This window comes from Miscanthus floridulus, chromosome 1 (assembly GCF_019320115.1).
Source record: "Miscanthus floridulus cultivar M001 chromosome 1, ASM1932011v1, whole genome shotgun sequence".
Lineage (NCBI taxonomy): Eukaryota > Viridiplantae > Streptophyta > Magnoliopsida > Poales > Poaceae > Miscanthus > Miscanthus floridulus.
The window spans coordinates 107,572,552-107,592,166 of NC_089580.1; the positions used below are offsets into that span (position 1 = coordinate 107,572,552).

At 43.6% G+C, this 19,615-nt stretch overlaps 1 protein-coding gene, 1 long non-coding RNA gene and 1 pseudogene across 2 annotated transcripts; all 3 read left to right on the forward strand.

Moving 5' to 3' along the window:
• The first annotated feature begins 6,690 nt into the window (after window positions 1–6,690).
• Window positions 6,691–8,056, forward strand: LOC136490731 (uncharacterized). Its single transcript, XM_066486933.1, has one exon. It carries the CDS (start codon window positions 6,715–6,717, stop codon window positions 7,867–7,869), a length of 1,155 nt encoding a protein of 384 aa, XP_066343030.1. The 5' UTR covers window positions 6,691–6,714; the 3' UTR covers window positions 7,870–8,056.
• Window positions 8,057–10,894: 2,838 nt separating this feature from the next.
• On the forward strand, window positions 10,895–19,010 carry LOC136490741 (uncharacterized). Its single transcript, XR_010767848.1, has 2 exons — window positions 10,895–11,306; window positions 18,515–19,010. It is a non-coding gene; the product is annotated as an uncharacterized lncRNA (long non-coding RNA).
• Window positions 12,767–18,376, forward strand: LOC136510431 (putative disease resistance protein RGA4; annotated as a pseudogene).
• Window positions 19,011–19,615: the final 605 nt, after the last annotated feature.

Here is a 19,615-nt window from a genome sequence, read left to right on the forward strand (position 1 = left end):
GATGTTGATGACTGCCTCCGGCTACTCAACTATAGTGCCACTTACCGTTTGATTTCCTCTTGCATTTTCACATCCATGTTTAGTTATCGTTCCCGTGATTGAAGCACCGCCTCCTCTAACCTATGGATCCGCTCTGCCTCCTCATACTTCCTTCGCTGGCTTCTTCTATAGGTAGTGGTGTCCTCAGGGAAGCTATGTCACCACAAAATCAACCCTTTGCCTTGCATTTGCCCTGGGTGTTCAGGAGTCCAGAGGGCGTACGTCAGCTCATCCTTCTCTTAGTTAGGCACAAAGGCACCACTGGCAGAAGCATCTACAATATCGATAAGACTTTGTGCTGCTGTTCTGATTTCCCCACCAATAACCAGCTCCTCGGTCTATGGGTCCAGTGATCCCCCATGCACGAAAAAACAATTCTTGGAGCGTTTAGGCCATTCGAGTGAAAATGGATGGATCCCTTTGGCAAGCAAGTCTGCTTCCATTCTTTACCACTTTGGAATGGGACTCCTGTAGCCACCTGATCCCGTTTTATGATGGTATATCTTCTGTCGTGCATTCTATTGGTTCCTTCTCACCCATTCATCACCCTTTTCTGAGGTCTTGCACCTCACAAATTCAGGCCAGCCGTCCCTCAACTTTTTGTATGGGCTATTTTGACTGAAATCCGGAGTCAGATTCTTCTTGATAAATTGATTGTACAGCTTCTTCTTCTAGGTCTGGAATTATGTGGCCATCTTCTTGAGAGCCCAACTTTTAACTAGTTTTCTTAAATCTTCACCTGCTTGTAGATTGAAATGTGCTGTGACTGAATCCCAAAGAAGGTCCTTCTCTTGCTTAGAAACAAAAACTGATCAGAGGATCATCCTTCTTCTTTTTCCATTCACGGACACTGATCGGGGCCTGTCCCGAACAAGAACCCCATAGTGGTTTATGAACTTCTTAGCATTGTTTTTTGGCTGGAGTGGTTCGCCGGTATTAGGATCGACTTCTATGATTATGTAGTGGCCCTCTAACGGTTTTGTCAGGCCTCGTACACTTTTACTACTTTTCATCGACATCATCGATCCAGAGGGCTACATACATACAAACACAAATATTCAGTAATACATATATATATATGAATTATTGGAACTATGTTTAATTTCATATATATAAGAGATGCAAGATTATTAACAAATATACCTCGTCAGCATTTTCTTGCACATGATTTCCTTGCACAAGAAGTTCTTGCTCATCTTCAAAATTCAGTAAGTATTGAGAGCCGCCATCGAACACTAGGTCAGCCTCGTTCTAGTTGGGGCCATATTGAGTGTCGGTATTGATAATGTTCATCATGGCCTCATTCTGGTCGTAGTCGTCTTGCGGCTCGGCCATCTTAATTACCACAACTATATATAAATGAAAACCATACACCAGTCATGCATATACAAATGTAGCGAGCCAGTGTCTTAAACTTAAATAACTATATATAGACTTCAGGGGTAATTATTTACACCGAGCTCGATCTGGTTATGGTTTGCGCCTTGGTTAGGGTTTTGAGCGGATTCATGTCACACTAATTATGAAGAATAAAATTCAAATATATATAACTATATAGAATTCAGGGTTATAATTTACGCCTTCGTCAGGGTTTGGAGCGGAGCTCGGTCGGGTTAGGGTTTGGAGCGAAGCTCAGGATATTAGGATATATATCAATATTAGTGTATATAAATATATGAAAATTCATGTCACACTAATAATGTCAATATATCAAAATTGAGATATATATACCAAAAAATTTATAGCACTAATAAAAACAATCTTTTCAATTGTGATGAAAATTCAACTATATTTCTACAACTATATATTGTAGTACACTACTACATTTTTTTCTACAATTCATAGCACACAACATTTTTTCCACATATATATATATATATTAAAGTAAACTACTACATTTGTTCTATTTTGTCTACAAATAAAATCTATCTATTTTTTCTATATTTTTTCTATGCCGAAAAATAATATGCACACACACACACTCATACACACCATATTTGCACACACTGTTGCTCACATGTGTGCAAACGGAGTTTTTTCGGCAAGCACGGCGAGGGATGAGAACACAATGAGCATGAGCACGGCGAGCACGATCGAGAACGGTAGGGCCGAGGCGCGCGTGACGCGTCGGCGGCCGGCCAGAGATGAGGACGATGAGCGTGTGCGCGTAGAGCTAGCCGAGGATGAAGTTCATGCATGGACGATGTGCTTCGGCGGCGAGGACGAGCGAGGGATGAGTGAGGGCGCCAGCAGGGTGATGAGGCGAAGGGTGCCGCTGGGGTGACAAGGTCGGTGCTGGATCGGAGATGATTTAGACAAGGATGACGCGCTCTGGCGGTGAGGACGAGCGAGGGACAAACGAGGGTGCTGGCAGGGTGACGAGGATGACGCACGTGGAGCCGGGGACGAAGCATGCATGTGATGAGAGGTGGTGCTGGAGGTAGGCACATGGAGCCAGCAATGATGAGGACGAGGATCAATGATGGTAGTGGATCCAAATCAGATCTGGGCGAGGGTGAAGACGACGGTGATGGATCTAGATCTGGGCGCCTCGCACAGATAGGAGAGGCGTGAGCCGGGCCCTCGGTGGAGACGGCGAGAGAGGTGCGCGCACGTGGACGCGGTGCTGAAGGCGGAGATGATCGATCGGCGGTGGCGCGATGGCTCTCGGGCGAAGAAGACGAGATGATGGAGAGGAAGAAGAGAGGAGGCGATATATAGGAGGGACCTCTAGTCCTGGATGAAGCCACGGCCCGAGACTTAAGGTCCTTTAGTCCTAGGTGATGGTTAGAACCGAGACTATAGGTCTGACCTTTAGTCTCAGGTGCAGCCACGGCCCGAGAGTAAAGGTGGGCTGCAGTTTGGCTTCCCGCCAGTTTTCTAAAGTTTTTTATTTTTTTATATATTTCTTTTATATATATCTAGAGAGTTGTTAATTGCCTAGTAAATAAAATATTAGTCAAAAATACAAAAAAAAATCTGGACAAGGTTTTGCGTTATTGTACACAAGAAAAATCTATAACCTAAACTCTATTGTTTTACCGTATAAATATTTAACAAAGTGTAAATAATAATCACAATTTCCACCATGCAAAAATGTACTTCTTAATTAAAATTATTAAAACTATTGCTTTTCTACAGGAAAATAGTTTTCACATCTTATTAACGCTGATCATTTGATTTTTCATCGCACATTCTCCACGGGAAATCCATCGACAAGCAAAAAATTCATTTAAATAGTAGAAAATATGAAAAACATGACAGAAAAATCTAAAGTCACAATTATTACGTAATAGGTCTAATACATCACCCTAACAAGCGGGAACAATAATGAACTTCTTCTTGACGTATGTCCCTTAGTTATGATCGTGCCACAACCATGGAGTGTCCTCATCATTTAGTAGGACGCTTGGGTCCCTGTTCACTGTGAAGGGTGGAATTCCGTCATTCTTTTCATAATCTTCTGACATGTCTAACCTGTCATCGATTCCCACGATATTTCTTTTCCCTAAAAGAACTATGTGGCGCTTTGGCTCATTGTCTGAGACGTTGTTGTTTTTCCCTTTCTTCGGTTTGGTGGACATGTCCTTCACATAGAACACCTGATTCACATCCTTAGCTAAGACGAATGGTTTGTCTTTGTACCCAAGATTATTGAGGTCCATTATTGTCATTCCGTACTGATGGTCAATTGTTACCCCACCTCTGGTCACCCTCACCCATTGACACCGAAACAAAGGGACCTTAAGGTCCCCAATCTAGTTCGCATATCTCCTCTATGCGGCCATAATATGTTTTCTTATTCCTATTTGGGTCTATGGCATCTATGCAGACACCACTATTTTGGTTGGTGCTCCTTTTATCTTGGGTATCGTGTAAAATGTATTGCTATTTATCTAGTACCCTTTGAAAGTCAGGATATGTCAAGATGGTTCTCTAGACAACAAGTACAGTTGCTCATCCAGACTCTCGTCACCCTGACATCATTTTCGCAACAAACCGTCGAAAGTTTCCATGTGCCGACGCATAATCTAGGCTTCAGTCCTCCCTGGGAATTCGCCACGTACAATGTCATTGTGTACCTCGATATACAGATCCACCAAGGAGGAGTTTTACAGAATTGTGTAGTGTGCTTTATGGAAATAATCGTCCTCCTTGCCAATATATTCTTTCTTCCCTAGTGTTCCCTTTCCACTTAGTCTCCCCTCATGCCGTGATTTAGGAATACCAATCGGGTCGAGGTCAGAAATAAAATCAATACAGAACTCAATGACCTCCTCTGTTCCATAGCCCTTAGTGATGCTTCCTTCTAGGCGAGCACAGTTGTGAACATATTTCTTCAAGACTCCCATGAACCTTTCAAAGGGGAACATGTTGTGTAGGAACATAGGACCAAGAATACCAATCTCTTTGATCAAGTGAACTAGGAGGTGCGTCATAATATTAAAGAAGGATAGTGGGAACACCAACTCAAAGCTGACAAGACATTAGATCATGTCATTCTGTAGCTTTGCTAGATACGCTGGATTTATTGCCTTTTGAGAAATTACGTTGAGGAATGCACATAGTTTCACGTGGCTAATCGTACATTTGGAGGTAGAATCCTTCTCAATGCAACCGGAAGCAATTGCGTCATAAGTACGTGGCAGTCATGAGACTTTAAGTTTAGGAATTTCTTCTCTGCCACATTTATTTTTTCCTTTACATTCAAGGAGATGCTAGATGGGATCTTGATGCTGTTTAAGCATTCAAACATGCGTTCCTTCTCTTCTTTGCTAAGAGTGTAGCTGGCAGAACTTAAGTACTGGCGTCCATCATCTACCTTCTCGAGACTAAAGCCTTAAACCGAAAGTTTGTTCTCTACTTGTGCAGGCTGACACTACGAGTTCTGATGGGATGCAAGCCCGTATGGATTGTACACAAGTAATGTGCATGTACATATTAAATGCATATGTACTACATGTACAAGCACGAATCATTATTTACTACATGTGTAGAGAATAATTAGGGCAAAACAATAGCCCTGCTTAATGATAGGCACAGACACAATCTTATGAGATGCGGTTCTTCCGTACCTTATAAAGGATGTCAATTTGATCTACATCACATAGCACGTAGGGTAGTAGTTAGTAGATACATACCGCGTAGGACGTTTGGCATTGTCGTAGAACTGCCTACTTGACAATAACGGTGTATATCGATGCAGTGCAGATTAGATGCCGGTAGAGATAGCAGAGCTGTTCCGCTAAAAACGTTAGATGTAGACGTCGTCGAAGTAGTCGTGGCAGGGACGTCGGCATGAGCGTCGGTGCCGAAGATCGGTGGCAGCTTCAACAGCAATGTCGACGAAGAACTTGTCGTGCTGATAACGTGTTATAAAACATGTTGCTAGCGGTTAGAACCTTTCTCTCTCCGTCTATCGGATCAACATAGTAGATAAAAGTAGAACACATAGACATAAGAGATAGGGAGATTATTATTTATTTCTCTCAATATTGATGATTATAACATAAAGCTCCCACGTATATATAGTCCTGCTAAGGCCTAGGAGTTTGGTAAGAGTCCACATACAAACAGATTAGGATTAGAATTCCCCCTTCTACTTTCCTTTTAGGATAGAGTCCGTATATTTTTCAACATATTTTACTTTCCTCATCTAGCGTGGTCATCCGGTTTTCCTCCCTAAACTACCGATCTAGTTTTTTTACACCCTTAACTTTTAAAACCGTTTGTTTTTGCACCTTGAGTGGTTTTGCTAGATAATAAATCGGACCAGGTGAAAGATCAAAGAGGTAATCAGACTTGAAATATTTTTTGAAACAAATATCCAAATAATCATAAAAATAATTCTTTCAAAAATTTTCCTAAATATTTTACATGGAAAATAATGCAATTAAAAATCCTAAAATTTGATTTAATCTTAGAAAATTCATAGAAACTTTATTTTGGCTCGCAAATTATGAAACTAGTTTCAAATGTTTACTAAAATCACGTTCTATGGTGCCTAGCTTGAAATTGTTTATATCTTTGTGGACTTATTTTGGTGTTTTTTCGGTAGTATATAGAAGCTCATTATCTATTATATTTAGTCGATATCGGTCATCCGGACTATGTAGAAACGCCGGTGGAGGGTCGTCAAGACCATATTGCAATAGCGTACGTGCATGCAGCCACATCGGCGAATGCTGCTACAATAAAAAATTATCCAGCACAGGGGACCCATGCTCGCCCTACCGCACATACGGAGTAAGTACGTTTGACCTTTTGGCACGGCTTATGTCAGCTTCGGCTTCATCTATTTTGCGTAAATCGAGGTACTGTAGCGTGAAGCTGTTTTGTAAGCCGGAATTAAAATGAACTAGGAGTCGAAAAAAACCAGTTTTTCTGGCTTCACCAGCTTTGTTTCACCGGTGAAATTGTTTTAGATGAGCCGTGACAAAAGGGGCTTCTAGGAAATCTTTAATATGGCGATTAATGCATGCGACCGAGAGTCCACAACGAGAACGAGCGGGGCCAAGTTTGTTTTCTCTTATTTATTCTTGCTGAAACCCTCAACAATATTTTATTTTACTATATGTATGTACAATATAATCTGCCGACGCTGTATCGAAGTGGATCGTGACCACCAAATAACGCATCTGTACCAACGGAAATAACGCATCTGTACCAACGGCAATGGCAGCCGCCAAGAAGTCATGGCCCCTCAACAAGGTCACCGACGGCGCCCACTGGGACGCCGAGGACCTCTTCGGCCGCCTGTGCATCGTGGCCGACGCCGCTTTCCTCTCCGCTGGCTTCCTGCCGTGCGACGCGCCGGAGACGACGCCCTGGTCTGTATCCCGCCGCTACGCGGTGCCGCAGCTGGCCCACCGCGAGGACGCGGACGCCGCCGTGTTGTGCATCTCACGGCGGGGGCGCCGTCGGGGATGCTGCGGCGGCGGCAAGATCGTGGTGGACGCCTACGTCGACTGCAACGGCCGCCAGCGGAACGCGCGCAGGGAGCGGCTGCCGCTGGCGGCTCTCGCGCCCGTGATCTCGGGCGGCATGGACGACGCGGCTCGCGCGCTGACGACGTCGTCGTCGTCGCCGGATGATGCCAATGGCGGCGCGCCGTGGCTCTGGAAGCTTTTCGCAGATCAGCTGTGCCGCCGCCTCTTTCTTTCCATCTGCCTTCACAGCGGCGTGCCGGTGTTGCCCAGCTTCGCGTGCCTTCCCGTCGACCTACAGATGACGATCCTGTGTAGGCTCCACGTCGCTGAGGACGTCGCGAGGGTGGAGTGCGCTAGCAAAGAGCTGAGACGCCTCGTCGCCGACCACGACGCCGTGCTCTGGAAGGCCAAGTACGAGTCCATCAGATCTCTGAACTCCCGTCTTGAGCAACCTGTCGAATTCAGACCACCACCGATCTTAACCACCAAGGAACCACCGTACTTCACCGACGAGGACATGGCATTGATGAGCTGGAAAGAGAGATACGAGATGACTAGATGGCAGACAATGGTGATGTCAACATGGCGGTTCAGGACGACTCCCATGCCGACATGGAAGCCACGGGTGCCGTCTGCAAAGAGGGCAAGGCTACAAACTATTATAGATATGGTGCGCCGACGAGCGCAACATAATTCACCGCAACACCATGATCGACCAGATCAGCCGAGGACAGTTGCCCGGACAAGTAGTGACCATGGATGGAGAGGCACCACCGTTGATAACAGAAGCAGCAGAAGAACGACGATGGCGACGGTGGTGCTGAGCAAACCTTATAGGAAGGGCAACGGTGCTGGTGCGGTTCACTCGCCGTCTTCCCGGCACCGATGGAATCACCGGTGACGGTGAGGTCACCAGTTTCAGTCGAGCTGGGGCCCTTTTTTCCACTAATAATCAGGTCCTTCATATAGCAGTAATTATGCCATATTTTAATAGTCTACTCGGTAATTACATTGCTTATTTTTGTCAGGCTGGAAAATTTCTTCGTAGTTCTTGTTGGAAAAATACTTTGTTTAATTTATTATGTTGGTTATTATTATCTGACTTGTTTCTACTACCTCAATTTTATTACTCCCTCAATTCCAAATTATAAGACATTTTGTCTTTTTATTAGGTTTTTGCTATGCACTTAAATATACGCTGTGTGTACATGTATAGTAAAAACAATCACTATATATTGGAAACAATGATTTCTCTGTCGGTGTACAGGAAAATACAAAATACTGACAAAAATAAAGCGACACAAAAATAAAAATTCTTTGTCGGTGGACTAATTTCCCTATCGATGCACCAATTTCTTTGTCGGTAACGCATCGACATGAAAATTCCTAGATGTCGACAGGACAATTTCCAGCCACCAAGTATAGAATTCTATCACTGTCACGAGTAACCGATAGGAAAAAAGAAAACCAACTGTCAGAAAAATTGCAATCCAACAATCTTAGATTTAATTTGGATCATTTCAATAGGAGCATAATTCATTTAATACATCATATTACATAGAGCAAACATAGCTAGATTTAAATGGCATCACAAGTATAAAACAATCAATCGATGTCCATGAACTATTAAGTTCAAAAGTAGCACCAATAGGTAGAAATATCGTATCTATATTGGCACAAACCATGCCATTTTCGTTTCAACACACAATCTCATGGCTGTACTTCATGAATGCGATGTATACAAAGATTTACCTATCTTTCACTACGCGTCTTTGAAGACACACATCACCAGGGTTCTTCATCCTCATTGAACAAAACCTACGGTCGAACACATTATACCGCCGTTAGAGGCCTTTCAAATGTTTCACTTCTGAAGCACAAGTAAATGCACTGTTTCTCATGTAAAATTATTTTCTAGAAAAAAAAACAATTTATGCCTCGCTTCTAACAATCTGCACAGCTGTGGTTGTGCCATATATTTTAAGTACCACATCATAACCTGGTTATATCAATCGATAGCTTTACTGGTTATAACAATTAACGCAGCAGAACTACATCACCCAATGAAAACTGCTTTTGGGTGTATGATTTTATATTTACAAAACCTTTCATTGCACAGGTTCATCTTGCATTGACATTATACCAATAAAAATCTAGCTAGGATGCATCATGGAACTCATGATAATGGTCTTGCAAAATTCATGGCATTCTATACATTTAAATTCATTAACATTAAGAGTATATGTACCTATCTATTCATCTTTCAAGTCCTAACAAGTGTACTTAAATGTACAAGTATCGTGTGAGAAAATGGTTAAGTGATCAATATTACAAGTCATCTTATCATCAAGTTCAATAATTATCACTACACGGAGTGTAGAAGTGAGAACAACCAAATAGTTTCGTCCGAAGACTTCAGGCTTTCGAAAATATCTATGCAAAGGTGTATAACTGTACCCACACGGATACCAAAAGGACGAACCACGATACCTATGCCCAGACAAGGGTTGCCTCAAAGTTCTGACCTTTCCCCCAATGTGGCTCTCATCTCGACGAACGGTTTGAATTAAGGATGGAAACGGGCTCCGATACCCGATAGCCGATACCCGACGGGGATTTGATCCATTAGGGGATAAAGATGGGGAAAAATATCAGTACCCGCTGGGTTCTTAACGGCCAAAAATGATCCCCGTTGGGTAAAGCGGGTTCGAGAACATTCTTCTAGTACCTGTCCTCGTTACCCATCGGGGAACCTGAGTATTTTAGCTGCCTACGCGAATATAGGACTAAAGAAGGCCAATAGAGGAATATAGGACTAAAGAAGCCCAATAGAGGAATTTTGGCCCATATCAAAGCAGTCACATATTTATAGTCCGCATGTTTCGAGAAACCCTAAGTTTCATTTGCCCTCCTGGCCTCCCCACCCTCAGCCACTACACGCATCTCGCTCTCGCTAGCCGCCGCGTCTCGCCTCATATGCAAAGCCACAGCCGTCCTCATTCTCTCACTCCTGCTGGCCGCCTGCCAAGCTACGACCGCCCTGTTCCTCTCACTCCTGCCAAACTTTGAATGGGTACCGATGTAATGACATCTCATCTACACCACATCACCCCTCACGCCGAATCCGCCCCCATAAGCGATATGCGGTCTGTACGGGTGGTTACTCAAACTCACTATCCCATGAACAGTCTTTAGCTACTCCACGAGTTACGTCACTTGAGATCCAACACTCACAGTGACCTCACCCTCGTTTGAGTAGAGAATTATCAATTGATCATTAGTCACTTATCTCAAATCAAGGTTGGTCCTTAGTCACATTGAGTAGTTTGAATCAAGTTGACACCCTTGCAAGTTTTAAGTAGTTACTTATCCCAGTGTAGGTCCTACACACGCGAGAGTGAGAACCTGCTCACACTTGATTTCTATCGAAACTAGCCAACTAAGCAATTACGCGAGATCCAAGCCCAGTGGTTAAGTAAAGGCTATGATTAACTTAAGTGAGTTGGTCTAACTTGGTGGAATAAGATTAATAGTTCATCATTTTAAATGAAATGTAAACTCATAATGAATAACATTTAAGTATCCAAAATAATGCTAATAGTAGTGGTGTCTGCCTGTCATGAAGTCCCGATGACCAAGAATGATCATGACTACTATACGCGTTCCTCACATATTACATAGACATGAAAACGAAAGATTGGAGATCGAAAAGTGGGAAAAAGTGGGGGATGAAATGAGATACTTGTGGTGAATGAGAGATGATCAACTAATGATAGATTAGATGTTCATCGGTGTTCATTGGTTATGTAATAGGTTGGTTGCAGTTTCTATAGAATTTTTTCCCCACTTTGCATGGAAGAAAGAGAAGATAAAAGAGAAAAGTCCTCCCACGCTAGTCTCGTGGGACCCACCTCCTCCATCTCGACCCCTTCTCCCTGGCTGTGCGAGAGACGCGGTTGGGGCATGGGGCTGACCGGTGGCGAAGGGCTACAGCAAGCGAGGGTGTGGCCGCGGCCAGCGGCGCGCACAGCGAGAGCGGTGGCCTGGCAGCACGCGGCGAGGCAGGGCCGGCCGGCACCGAGCGCAGTGGGGGCGAGGCGACGGTGCGGGGCCGGCCTGTAGCGAGCGTGGCGGGAGGACTGCGCGCATGCGTCGATGGTCCGAGGCCGGCGACGACGATGGAGAGATGCGGAGGGCTCATGGCTCATGGGGAGAAGATCCGGCCACCTGTAGCATCTCCCACCCCCATGCTTCAGATGCTCGTGCGTTCGTTGCCTCTTGCCTCCTCTTGCGCGTCGGTCACCTACAGCCATAGAAAAGACGATGAAGACGACGGAGGTAGCTCTCTCTAATTCTAGTATTTTTTTTTTTAATAATGTGGGACCTATAGATTTATTGGACGTTGCCAAAAGATGAGTATTTGGACGAGTAAACTGTAGGGCACTCGTAATACAAGAAAACATAGCAGTTTCTATAGTGAAAATACTATATTGCAAGATTTTCTACCTGATCCTAGATAAAAATTTGTCCAACCATTCACTATCTTCGGATCCTGCACGTTTGGCTCTTCTTTCTTTTCACTCCCATCCATTGTCGCCTGTGTCCGCCCGCCGGGAGGGCAAGGCGGATGGGCTTCGCTTCTGTAGTCCGGCAAGCAGCGGCGCCACCGCCGTGGGGGAGAGGCAGGGCCGTGAACGGCGAGCGCCGGCTGCCGGGAGGCCGAGGCGGTGGGGGAGGAGGCGGACGGCGTCTAGACGGCCTCGTGCGAGCTCTATTGGACGACTGCACGGGATTTGAAGCGAAGCACGCCATCCAATGCAATACCGAGTCAGTTTCTTCAGTCTCGGGTTCACGCGAAGACACTATCTCCTCTCAAGAAACGGTTTCTTCTTCTTTCGTCCCCTCTCTTCAACAAATATGGTGCCATTTCAACAAAATAATTACGTGACAGTGCATTTAATATCTAATAGAAACTACTTAAGTTTCTATACTGTGAGTGTCCTTATATCAGTGATCGCTCACATGGAGATGTCACATATAAGAATAGCAACTGACTTACATTCTTGAGGACGCCCTTAAGACCGCCCTTGGAAGCCGGTCGTTGGTCATGAACAAGCGCATATTTTAAGGTTGCTGTGGACACCTTTAACAACTACGCATCCACATGCTTCCCACCTCAAAATTGATCAAGGGCAAGCTGATAATGTGGAGCATTACCAAGAATAAATTAAGTATACTTTATTTGTTTATTTTGAATTCCAAAGTGGAGCTTTTATTTAGAGTATTCCTTCCAAACCGGGGGCATCTTTCTATGTTCACATGCACATGCACGCCATAGGCCAGACGCCACGCCCGCTAAATTTAAAGATCAAACGTTATGATTCATAAATTGCACTTTATCTCAAGCACTGATGATGGTTTCGATCCCAAATCATCAGTATAGTTGATTTATTCTTCATATCGAGAATTTGATTGCAACTTGAAATTATGACTTCATGCCATAAAAAAAACCTCTCATTAGGGGCAGTTGCCATTGTCTCATTTTTTTGGTTCATAAACATATGTTTCTTCCCAGACAAAGTAGACCATGCATGTGAGATTCTTCTGGACTGCATATTATTAATTGGTTCACTCACTCGGAAGCCAAACCCACTCGTCCTTGTCCTCAGAAAGCAGAAGCGTTCTTTAATTAGTTGGGACCGGTTAATTTGTTCCATAATAAAGGCATAAACACTCCACCGTGCTTTCCTTGAGTGCTAGCTGTGCGTGCGCTCTGCTGGTGAGCTGCGAGAGCAACAATGGCTGAGTTGGTGGTCGGGGCGTTGGTCAAATCGCTGAAGGAGAAGGCGTCCAGCTACCTTCTGGATGAGTACAAGGTGATGCAAGGCATGGAGCAGGCTCCCGGCCATCCTTACGTCATTGAAGATGCGGAGAAGGGGGCTAGCTGACCAGGAGTTGGTGCTTGGCTCGATGCAATCAAGAAGGTGTCCTATGAGGGGATCGACGTCTTCGACGAGTTCAAGTATGAATCGCTCCGGCGTGACGCCAAGAAAAAGGGGCACTACGTCAACCTCGGGATGATGTCGTAAGCCTCTTCCCTGCTCGTAACCCCATCGTGTTTCGTTACAGGATGAGCAAGAAGCTGCACAAGATTGTGCAGAAGATAGAGGTCCTTGTGAAAGAGATGAATGATTTCAGCTTCACACAGAGGCAGCATGTGCCAGTGCCGCCATCGGTGTTGTGGAGGTGGCGGCAGACTGATAGCATAATGGTTGACTCTGATATGGACATTGTCAGCAGATCCAGAAGTGAGGAGAAGGCCAAGATCGTAAAGACATTGCTTGAGCAAGATGGTCATGGTAGTGGGGGCGTTCCCATGGTTGATCCTATCATTGGAATTGGCGGTCTGGGCAAGACTACTTTTGTGCAGCTCATTTACAATGACCCTGAAATTGAGAAGCATTTCAGTCTCCGGAGGTGGTGTTGTGTGTCAGAAGATTTTGACATTGCTAACATTGCAAGCAAAATCTGCCAGAGACATGAGGAAGATCGTGAGAAAGCATTGCAGGAACTCCGGAAAGAAGTTAGTGGGAAGAAATACCTCATTGTGTTGGATGATGTCTGGAATCGGGATCCTGATAAGTGGGGGAAACTGGTGACATGCCTTAAGCAAGGTGACAGGGGAAGCATAATACTGACAACAACCCGTGATGTACAAGTAGCTCGAGTTATGACCATGGGTGCACCTGGAGCCTATAACCTTCAAAAGTTGGGTCACAAGTATATGAAGGAAATAATCCAAAGCAGAGCATTCAGCGTGCAAAAGCCAAGCAGTGATGAGCTAGATGTGGTTGTTGATAAGATTGTCGACAGATGTGTTGGTTCTCCTTTGGCAGCCAAAGCATTTGGCTCAATGTTGAGTACCAAGACCAGCATACAAGAATGGAAGGATATGTTAGCTAAAAGCAACATTTGCGATGAGAGGACAGAGATTTTTCCTATACTGAAGCTCAGCTATGATGACCTGCCGTCAGACATGAAGCAATGCTTTGCATTCTGTGCTGTGTTTCCCAAAGATTATGAGATTGATGTGGAGAGTCTGATCCAACTATGGATGGCTCACGACCTCATACCCGCGCAAGATGAAGATAATCCTGACTTGATAGGTAAAGAAATTTTTAACCAACTAGCTTGGAGATCTTTCTTTCAAGATGTGAAGCAAACCCCGCCACCGATTGATCTCTATGGAAGGCGAAAACAGCTCCGTGGTGGAAAAACATGCAGGATGCATGATCTTATGCACGATGTGGCTTTCTCGATCATGGGAAAAGAATGTGCAACCATAGTTGATAGGGCCAATGTGATGTCATTGTCCAAGCCTATTCGCCACATGTTTATATCATACCAATGACTTGGCACTCGTTTGGATGATTTTCTGAAGAAGCATTCTTCAACACTACAAACATTGTTATATTCACATCCGTGGATTTATTATGAGTCAGCACCACATTTATCGAAGTACAATTCCTTACGGGCAATGCAGCTGTGTCGACTGAAAATTTTTCCAATTAAGCCAAGGCACTTGCAGCACCTAAGGTATCTTAACTTGTCAAGCAACTGGTGGATTGAAGAACTTCCTCAAGAAATATCTTTACTATATAATTTATTGACCATGGATGTTTCTCATTGTCGGTCTCTTTGCCGGCTTCCAAATAATATGAAATATATGAGAAGCCTCCGGCATCTCTACACCAATGGATGCACATCATTAGAATGCATGCCTCCTGACCTTGGACAAGTAACTTCTCTACAGACTTTAACATATTTTGTGGTGGGTTCCAGCTCCAGTTGTAGCACTGTTGGTGAACTCCAACACTTAAATCTCTGCGGTGAACTAGATTTAAATGGCCTTGAAAATGCAACTGAAGAGCATGTGAAAGCTGCCAGTCTTGGAATTAAAGAGAAACTTACACACTTATCTCTGAAATGGAATAGTGAGGATGATGAGGAATTAATATCAGATTGTCACAGCAAGGTGCTAGATGCTCTTAAACCTCCTGGTGGGATGGAGATGCTAAGGATAGTAAACTACAAAGGTAGCAATATACCGACATGGGTGAAAGATCTTGGTTTGTTTCAGCAGCAATTGACTGAGCTCCATTTAATTGGTTGTACAATGTGTGAAGACTTCCCTGAATTTTCTCATATGAGAGTTCTTCAAGTCCTTCACCTGAAAAAGCTGTATAAACTGCGGAGCCTGTGCAGAAATATAGCATTCATGGAATTTTCAGCATTAAAAGAACTCAAGTTGTGTGATTTGAAGAGCCTGGAGAGATGGGTAGCATCTGAAGGAAAGGGGGACGAAGTAACCTTTCCTGTCCTTGAGAAGATTTGTATTGAGGACTGTCCAAAATTGACAACTCTACCTGAAGTACCGACGATCAAGGTTGTCAAGATAAGAGAAGACAAGGCACAGCTGTCCCTTTCATTAATTTCATCCAGATGCATGTCTTAGTTGTCTGTGTTGGAATTGCTTGTAAGGGGCACAGAAGCAGCGCTGGAGCTTGATCAGAATCAGGAATTATCAATTACAGAAATGAATATTACTGGCTGCGGCTTTTTATTCGCCTCAAGTCCATCACGACATATTGTTGGGATTTGGAAATGGTTTGGACATCTTCAAGCACTTGAGATTTGTAGTTGCAGTTCTGTCATCTACTGGCCAGACGAAGAATTTCTTAGCTTGGTATCCTTAACGAAATTAAAATTTCTTTGGTGCTCTAAGCTAACTGGGCGTGCACAGGTGAATGGTGTAGCAACACGAGCAAGGGATGAGCTCCTGCCACAGCTAAAGAAACTAGAGATAGATGAATGTGAAAGCTTAACCGAGCTGCTCGTCCTTCCTCGATCCATTACACATATCCGTATTGAATGGTGCCGTAGTTTTGAGTTCATATGGGGAAAAGATGATACAGAGCCGATGAGTGTACAGGTGGAGCATGGCAACAACCTCACAGCAGCACCAGAGCAATTGCAAGGAAGTACTAAATCTTTGCATTGCCTAGAGAGTCTATATGTACGCGGCTCTGATAAGTTAGCAACACTTCCAAATATACCACCATCTCTCAAAGATTTATCAGTTAATCACTGCCCTGAGCTTCGTTCCATATCAGGGCATTTGGATGCGCTCGTATATGTGGGTATTGGGAGCTGCAACAAGTTGGAATCTCCAGAGTGGGGCAACATGCCCGCATTAAAACATTTCGGACTCGTTAGTTGCAAACGTCTAACATCCTTACCTGGCAGTCTTGGGAGTTACTCTGCTCTTACCAGTGTTATCGTCGAATACTGCCCTGCCATAAATATGAAGCCTCTTTATGAACATCTCCCACAAAGGCTTGATAGCCTTGAATATAAACGCTTGTCACATGCTCGATCAAGCGATCCTGAGGAAGGTACCATTAATTCCATTACTATCTTCTTTCTCTTGACAGCATTAAGATTTATATGGTACTACTTATTCATTAGAAACAAATACTCCATCCAAAATCCCTGTTCAATGATTATTTTGTTTCTGTACAAAAGTATGTCTATATCCAAGAATAAATACAGATAATTATCACACAAGGCTATCCTTCCAATCTTTATCCTATGTTTTTCTTTCCTTTTGTTCTCTCTTGCTTGAAATGATTATTTATAACTCAGTCCACAGATTTTCTCAATGGTTTGAGATGCAATTCTATTGTTATCATGGATAGGTAGGTAGGTTTGCTCTAAGTAGCAGATGGACTTGTAGTCCAATGCAGGGTTTGGAATTTTGGCCAAAATTTCACGATGTTGGGTCCTACTAGGGTAAATTCGCATCCCAGTAATTAGGTTTTAAATTTGGATGAGATTTGTTCAGATTTAGTTACCATTTCTCAAAGTTTCGAAAAATCAGCTAAAATTTCAGTAATTTCCGCAATATTCAAATCCCTATCCTGCACCTCGGGTGTTTGGTTGACAGCAGCGGCTGGCTGCCTAGGACAAGCAGTGCCTAGGTGTTCAATTCCGGACGCCTAGGGCCTGGATCGCTTGCCTAGCCAGACATTGCCTAGGATGACATCAAATAGCCCCTGGTCTCCAATGAACGCCGCACGGAGCTCCTTTCCAAAATAAAAAAAAAAGGTTGGCAACCTAACCTAATCTGCATTGCTCCTCAAAGCGGCTACTATATGTTTGTTTTGTTTTAGTTCAGGAGCATATATGTGTATCATTATTTATATGTTGCCATCAAGGCAATTTATTTATTTTTAGACCAAACAGCCTTGGCCTAGCTTTTATAGAAAGCTTAAAACAGGTATGCTTGAGATACCAGCTTACGTATCAGGTACAAGAAAAAACTCTTAGTTATAGCCTCACCAGCTCTCCACTAAACAGAAGACAAACCCCTAAAAGCAGAACTGCTAAGAAAACAAGCCTTTTACAAGCCGACTGAAGAACAAAAGACAGAAAGACGACAGAGAGAAAAGACTGCCAACAGACTTCCCGTCCATCTTTAGAAGTTTTTCACCATTTTGTTAGGCTGATCTTCAACTTCAGCACCATCTCTTCCAACATGGACTTCTTCTCCTTCCTTACCATAATCTGCTACTGTTTGAGATGCAAACATTTATTGCCATCTGAATGCAATTTACTTAATTTAGGGCCTGTTTGGAACGAAGGAATGGAAAACATTGGAATGGAAAAAAATGCAGGAAAGGAAGGTGAGTGTAGTGGCAAAACTAAGGAAAGGAAAAACACAGGAAAGAAATAGGAGGAGGTGTTTGGAACATAGGAATTTGTAACATAGGAATTCCAAAGCATATGACTGATAAAAGGCACTTAACGCATAATGATAAATCTTTGTAAAAACGTACAATGATAAACTAATACCCATGTATGATTGATTATTTTTATTCTTATTTAATGGGTGGGAGAAGCTACCCTGAGGTACAACATATGGCAGCATATGACCTTAAAAAAATGACCTCCAAAACGTATGGCAGCATATGCCGGCCTGGAGTAATCTCGCATTGATGTGCTCATGCTAATCACGCTGCACGCCTCGGGCTTCCGCGAAGAGAAGAAAAACTAGAGCACAAAGTGGATTTTTTCATTCCTGTAAAATCTTGAAGAGACTACAGTATTCCATAGGAATGGAAAGGATATTTTCCTATGTTCCGAACAGCATATTTCCTTTCCTTTCCTCCGTTTTAGTTTCCTGTAAATTTCCTACGAAAAACCTACAATCTAAACAGGCCTTTACATTTAGTGCCATTATGACGATGTTCCCATCTCGGGGATCTAAACTTCGGGACCCAAAATCTTGGATATATGCCATCCCAGGGTGCAAGGATTGGGTGTATAGGCGACGCTTGAATTCCTGAAGAGTGATCTGGCCCAATACCACGAAGGTTTGTGGGATTTCATTATTACATCTTGAAACCAACAATTTTGATGGGTCTAGAAGGGTTATTTATTTAATTTGTCTCTTTCTTTCATTGACTTTGTGTGGCTTCTTGCAGCACTGCTGATGGACATACGCATTATGAACATCTCCTACGTATTGTTGGGTATTTGTATTTCAGATGGACAAGTGCTGGTGAATGGAGCACGCATCCATTTCATTAGATATGTGTTAAATATGAGGCCATTCTTATTGTAACGAGACGACTTGTCATCTTGTTTGGTCGACGGAAGCGGTAGAGCCAAGGCTCCCCTGCTGCTGACACCTTAGCTACAAATGTCGAATGATTGCTACGACGTCTAGGAGAGATGAAGAGGCTGAGGCCACACCATCACTGCATCACTGCACGGCGAAGAGACCGAAGCGATACCCTGACCTCACGGATCAGCGACCATTCTGCGGTGGGCAGACGTCACACTGCCATCCCAACTCCCCTTCACCGATGTTCCTTGCCTCTTCCCCGTTCTCGAATCCAAATATAATGTATATTTCGTCCTGGACTGCCGTTGGCTGTATACTAGTACAATTCGATATCGAGTTACGAGTTTGCATTTTTCATTGTGAACATAGGTCACTGTGAAGAGTTTGTTTCTCGTAAATATGGCAATCCCATTGGAACCCACAATCCCCTGTTCAGTGTTTTGTTTTATTTCAGTGCAAAAGTATGTGTACGTCCTTGAGTACAAATACTTTCTAAACGAATTTTAATTTTCTTTTAACGATCCAACATATATATATATCCGAATTTAATCAAATAAGGCAATCCCATTGGAACTTCACATTAGGACTTCTGTTTTGGTCATTCATTATAAAACTTACCTATTCAATTTAATCAAACTGGAATTCCATACCAAAATATCTGAATTCGTTGATTCCGCTAACTTTGGCTGGTAATTAACCCTTGATGTGACTTATGATTATTTGTGTTGGCATCGACGCAATTAACTTACGCCACTCTGACGCTGTTCCCATCTCCAGGACCAAACTTCCGGACCCAAAATCTGACGATGGCCACAACTTTTTATTGGACTGACGATGGCCGACGAACTGGTTAGGAGGAGGCAGAGAGAATGAGGATGTGAGCGGTGTCGGTGTGGACTGGCAGAGGGACCACAACAATGGATTCATCTGTTGTCGAAAAAAAAAAGTTGAATTCGTC